Source organism: Daucus carota, chromosome 7, assembly GCF_001625215.2.
Source record: "Daucus carota subsp. sativus chromosome 7, DH1 v3.0, whole genome shotgun sequence".
NCBI lineage: Eukaryota > Viridiplantae > Streptophyta > Magnoliopsida > Apiales > Apiaceae > Daucus > Daucus carota.
In genome coordinates this window covers 11,992,042-11,998,369 of record NC_030387.2, presented here as the reverse complement: position 1 = coordinate 11,998,369, position 6,328 = coordinate 11,992,042, and the positions used below count along the sequence as shown (strand labels likewise).

Sequence of the window (6,328 nt, the reverse complement as noted above, 5' to 3'; positions counted from 1 at the left end):
CTTTGAGCTAATTCCGAGAGTAGTGAATAGTGATGTGTTCCTCTCTACCATGGGCATGTTGGAGGTGAATCTCTTTGTTTATTCAATTATAGGTTCTTTATAAGATGGTTAACTATGCATTACTCGAGTATTTCTTTAAATGACAGGTTTTTCTTTAGACACTTTTGAAGCTTAGTCATTACAGATGATGTGACAATGGGTGATCCTACCACTACTTCTCGCTATCATTATTGGGGATGACTCTCTTATATGACATTTGGTAACTTCAGCTTTATCTTTAGATAGTCCATGTACCCCTGGGCACTCCCAAGTAAGTTTGCAAAAAAAATAACTGATAATAAAAAAACTTAAAAATTAAGTCAGGGAAGACTTTTAATTTTTTTTAATATAGTCCAGCTAATATTGTCATAAATATAAAATATATTATAGTGGCCAATCTAATATTTTTTAATTGACAACATATATTCAAATTGTTGGCATATAGAGATTTTATAAAAAAATTCCCCGTAGATTTTCAGTGAGGCAGATTGGAAGTAAAAATTAAATTTTTAGCCTGATTTTCTAACTCACAACCCATTCTTAACTATTTTAACAAAAAAATGGCAAAAATTACCATACTTGTGTGTACAAAAGAACTGGTAATAACAATTTTAAAAGTTAAGTCAGGAAAGACTTTTATATTTAGTTTTTACAATAATCAGCATCAAAGATGGACGACCATTATAGACATGTCCTTCTATCAAAATAGATTCAGTTTTTAAACTGCTAATCAGTTTTAAAACTGCTAATCAGTTTTATTGACATGTCCTTCCACGAGTTTAGTGATAAGGCTATAAACATATTGCACTCTATAAATAAAGTAGTTCTTATATTCTTTTTGTCCCGTAAAAGTGTTGTGTTGATTTTGCATTCAAGATTCTACGGGGATGTCGTCAAGGCGTGCAAAGCGAAAGCGGTACTTGGAGTTACAGGACGTGCTTGTCAGCAAAGTGCAATCTCTGAATTTAATTTCCTCTGATCTGGACAATGATGTTATAACAGCTAATGAAGATTTTGGTTTGATGTACAAAAGCATGGAAGATAGGCAGTCAGAACTATACTCTCGTATGCTCGGCATTGCTGAAAAATCTGGGTAATTAACTTTCTTAACCATGGCATTTTGTAAACAAACTTTGTCTATCTTACTTTTGTTATACGCAGAGAATTACATTCAATAATTAAAGATGGAAAGCGAGCAGATGGCGGGAGTTCGTCGACAGAGGAAACCTTTGCTCTACCGGAAGAATACAAAGGAGATGTTGGTAGGTTCATAGAAGATTCAAGAGCATCTGTAAATGGACACGCAAAACTGCTAAAGGCTCAGACAACCGAGATGTATGCAGTATTCGAGACTTTTGTAGAAGAATGGACCAAAAAATTAAAGGATCTTAAGGATGCTGCAAATGAAGTAGGTGCAGAACATGAACATCTAAGTGCTCTACTCACCGATTTCATCCTTAATGTCTAGTTTATGTAGCATTTTGTGTGTCAACTTTATGCATAGTTAACTTTATTCATAATATCGATTCCAGTGTGATTGGTTGTATTATCTCAGTGTGATTTAGTATGAAGTGTGTCGAACGATTGAATAAAATGGTGAAGTTCCAGTTGTGATTGTATGTTAATGGATGATAGTTATTTGTCAATACCAACCCCCAAGCGACTCCAAAGAACTTAGTTATGTTTGAATCCTCTGACCAAAAAATCCCCAAACTTTGTATTAACGCAGAGATGAACATTACTTCGAATCATTAAACTACAGATCAGAAACTTGTGAATTTTTTTTTTTTAGAATACTGTGGCAATTTACAATAACCATGAAATTGCAGTTTCTATTTCATTAAAAACCTTGCACTATCAAAAATCATCAGTTCAACATTTTCTGGAATACATATATGAGATCAAGCTTGAACAGTTTCGTGGTACTATTTATCAATCATTTAAGCTGCGAAGATTGTAAAAAACCTCCTCGAAGACAACATTCGCTGTAACGTTGGTGCTGGATCCATTGTCATCATCAATCAATATGTGAAGTCCACTCGAGGATGTGACCTGCGAGATTGCCACGTACAACTGGCCATGTGAAAACACTGACCTTGGCAAGTATAGTCCTACCATATCAAGAGATTGACCTTGACTCTTATTAATCGTCATGGCGTAGCATACCTGTAGTGGAAACCGAGTCCTCGTAAAATCAAATGGAAGATTAGTGTCGCTTGGAATCATATCAATTCTTGGTATAAGGTGCCTGGTTCCCATTTGTGAACCACATAGAATCTCACACTTAATACTATTTTTCTTACAATCAGTAACTATCATCTTAGTTCCATTGCACAACCCTAAAATTTGATTCAAGTTGCGCATCAGCATAACCACCGCGCCAACCTTGACTTTCAGTTCGTGCTTGGGGAGGCATGGCATATCTAATGAATTTAGATATTCAATGGGAAAGGAAGCATCAAAATCGCTATGCGGAGAAACAGAATCTTCCATTGAATCCTGGCTAAGATAGGTGTGACAGGTACCCGGAATCTTTTCAAGAACTCTCACATTGATATCGTCAACCCAAACATTTGTAGGAGTTAGGATTGCTCTCGAACTCAGACTTTGAGTCCATACTACTTTCAAAATCCTTATAAACAATATCAAACAGCGTCTCAATTGGATGCCTACCTTCATTACGGACAACAAACTGATCAGGTATCTCGACTTTTGATTCATGGTTCTCCTCACCAGGAGATATGGTAGGTGATCTCCCATCTCCAACAGCAAGTTGCCAGTCACTAAACTCTTTTATTCTTTTGTTCTCTTCAGCAGTATTGCCATCTCGCAAACGCATGTTTTGGCAAAGTAGAAAAAACATCACAACTGTACCACAATTTAGAGCGATTGAAAGCAGCACCGACTACCTGCGCCCTCGTGGCCTTGCGAATCACAGGTAAAATCTGTCGATAGTCACCACCAAATACAATAGTAATACCTCCAAAAGGTTTTCTAGCTCTCTATGAATCAACAGAAGACATAATGTCGCGCAAAGATCTGTCAACACACTCAAAGGCATGACGATGCTGCATTGGAGCCTCATCCCAGATTATAAGGCTTGTCTGACGTATTTATTCAGCAAGATCTGACCCATGATTTATTCCTGCAGTGGAACAATTATCGAGTTTAAGTGGAATATGGAACCTCGAATGTGCAATCCTACCTCCGGGAAGCAGCACAACAGCAATGCCAGACGAAGCCACGGGGAGCACAATTTTACGTTGCGATCGTAGCTTTGCATAAATGGTCTGCCACAAAAACGTCTTTCCACAACCTCCATTGCCGTACACAAAAAAGGCGCCGCCTATATTATTTTCAGCCTTTGCAATTACAGAATCGTAAATCTTTCTCTGTTCTACATTCAGCTTTGCAAGATTAGAGTCATGTAACGCAGACATCTCCTCTACATCATAATTTGTTTCTTCAGCAATAAGTCGATTAACATCAGACTGGAAGTATTTTTCACCAGGAAAAGGAATGGTTGGGAAATCCCTTAAGCTCTTTCCGACGTCATTCAAAAGCTTCTCAATTTCTGCACGTGTTGTGAAATACAATAAGACTAAAGTATAATGAATAAGCTAACATTATTAAGAATCCACGATAAACAGGCTCATAAATTTATACTTTATAACTTTGATACAAAAAATATTATTACCAGCAAGGGTATAATTTTGAATGTCCAATTCAGATAGTTGCAAAGAATTGTCATCACTCTCCTTCCGCTTCTTATGTATAATATCATCTACCATAGACTGCCAGTGTAACTGCCAAAGGTTTCCAGGATCTGTAACAAAGCAGTAACATAAAATATTCACAAACATTTCACGAAGCTAATGAGCCAAAGATGAGTGTGCATTCTCTTCCATGGCATCATGCCATTGTTTATCATTGTGCAGCAGACCAAGAGCACCACAGGCCTCTTTAAAAGTAGGATACATGATGCCATCAATGGTTCTTATGTCTTCAAAAGAAAACACTCCCTTCCTCCTCATTAGTAGCATGCGAAGAAACAACAAATCACCTGCAGTTGCATGGACTTCTGAAACTCTGCCAATCACTTCTCCCCTTTGGCGCGGCTTCCACCTGCATTCCCGCGGCAACCACGTGAAATGACTTGGGAATTCTTGGTACGTGTACTGCCTGGCTTCAGGATACATTTTATTCGCTACAAACCAAGCTTCAAGCTTAGAATTTCTTGAATCCGCCCTATCACATACCCCTTGGAGACTCTCTCCAGTTCTAAAGCTCACATATTTATTATTGGGTAAATGGATTGGAAGACGATCAACAGACGGCCATCGAGAATGAATATCAAACCCAAAAATTCTCCAAGACGCTTCAGAAGCACAAATGTAGTGACCATCTAGATAATTCTTGACCTCATTCATCTGTCGAGATTTATTATCTGCACTTACCACATTACCATTTCCTTTCGACTTTCGGAGCATCATTGTCGCGGTATCATGTCCTTTTAAACAATATTTGAATAAATACTTCAACGACCGAGAGTTATTACAAATCTCAATATTGATATGACACTGGAATCTCAACAACAGATCTCGGTTATATGGGACAACAAAACGATTGTCAAGGTCATGTCCTTTACACTTCACCTTGGCTCCGGTATTCCGTCGTTTATAAACGGGAAAACCGCAATCATCAAAATAAGTATTGCTATTGTACCTACAAAAATTAAATATAGTGAATAACTTTTATAACAACGATAAAGTTCGTCACACAACGATACTATTAATATTCAACCATATAGTGGAAATTATACCTTTTGAGGAAATGACGGGTACATTTCCCATTAGCCATACACGACGAATAAGAGAAGTCCTTTCCGCAAGGGCCATGAATCATATAATTCCTAACAGCCTCATAACACTCCGGGTCTGTGTCCTTATCCGGGATCTCAGTCGTTACCAACTGATCAATCTGGCCAGGACTCTTTGGCTTGTCATTTGGGTGTAACCACACCAACATGTGTGCGTGTGGCAAGCCACGCTTTTGGAATTCAATGACGTGCATCACTGTGGAGACAAAGAAAAATAATTACTATCACATGGTTCGTCGCAAGAATCATTTTAAAAAGCACTTTAAAAACCTATTACCACTAATAAAGGAGAACAATTTTCTAAAAAGTATATAATAACATTTGAGAAAAACTTACAGCCGATACACCGACCAAAATAATTCTTCTTTTTAATAAGTTCTATTAGCTGATCGAGCTTAAGTTTGAAGACACGAGCAATAACATCAGGTGCATCAGAAGCCTTTACACCTGGTAAGTGCTTCATCATATCAGTTATCTCAGGCCATTTGGTATTACACGTCATTGTGAGAAACAACGAAGGATGTCCAATTGAACGACACAAAGCCAATGCATCTTTGAAGTACTGCGACATATATCGTTATGATCCTGTGAATGAGGCCGGGAGTATAACACGCTTGCCAACCTGACTCGGGTCATTATCACCTTTTCTGACTGCATCGCGTACAGAGTTGTATAGATCAGACCGAATTGTTGTTTGATTCCCGCTTATCCAGTCCAACCTATACTGCTCAATAGTTATGAAGGCATCAACCACATATTGCTGCCACAATCGACCACCCATATGAGGTGTCAAGCCTTGTAATAACATAGAAAGATAAAAACATATTAGCGTAAATAGGTGCACTGGTATGAAACAACACAACTGATTTCTAACACGTACTCAAGATACATGTTACAATGCTTAGTAATCAGTGTATTAACCTTCGTCCGGATGTATCATCAGCTTGTAGGAATAATACTCCATCATCGATACATGGTCACGATGCTTGGGTCCAGGCTCTGTATCCCCATCAGTGGGATTTTGTTCATTTTCGGTCCTTTTAATCTGCTTTTTATTTTTTATAAGAGGGATTTTAGTATGAAAACCGTCTTCTCCCAACGGAAAAAGCAATGGATACTGGAGTTGCATAAAATAAACGTCTGTTTCCCAGACTCTTTTCAACTCCTTCTGTCGTGTCTACAGGCTACAGGCGACAATGTTCCGGAGTTGCTACACTATTTAGGTCATTTGAAAATAAAACGTCAACCTGAAATTTCACTGGTTGCATGAGTTGCACTGCTTGAAGCTCTTTGCACCTAAAAACTCGATGTTTGGTTTAAATCAATCTCTTTCAATGGCACCCTACGACCTGCAAGAATCAATGCTCATGATTATTACGCTGCAAGCTGAAAGAATAGGTTGTCACGTGA

At 38.1% G+C, this 6,328-nt stretch overlaps 2 protein-coding genes across 2 annotated transcripts; both read right to left on the bottom strand.

The window, feature by feature from the left end:
* Window positions 1-1,971: 1,971 nt before the first annotated feature.
* Window positions 1,972-2,878, bottom strand: LOC108194706 (uncharacterized). Its single transcript, XM_017361656.1, has 2 exons — window positions 2,713-2,878; window positions 1,972-2,657 (listed from the first exon to the last, which is right to left on the bottom strand). Exons 1-2 carry the CDS (start codon window positions 2,876-2,878, stop codon window positions 1,972-1,974), a joined length of 852 nt encoding a protein of 283 aa, XP_017217145.1.
* Window positions 2,879-3,152: 274 nt separating this feature from the next.
* Window positions 3,153-5,489, bottom strand: LOC108194705 (uncharacterized). The gene is made up of 5 exons (XM_017361655.1): window positions 5,255-5,489; window positions 4,862-5,114; window positions 3,983-4,764; window positions 3,737-3,865; window positions 3,153-3,613 (listed from the first exon to the last, which is right to left on the bottom strand). Exons 1-5 carry the CDS (start codon window positions 5,487-5,489, stop codon window positions 3,153-3,155), a joined length of 1,860 nt encoding a protein of 619 aa, XP_017217144.1.
* Between the last annotated feature and the right edge of the window lie 839 nt (window positions 5,490-6,328).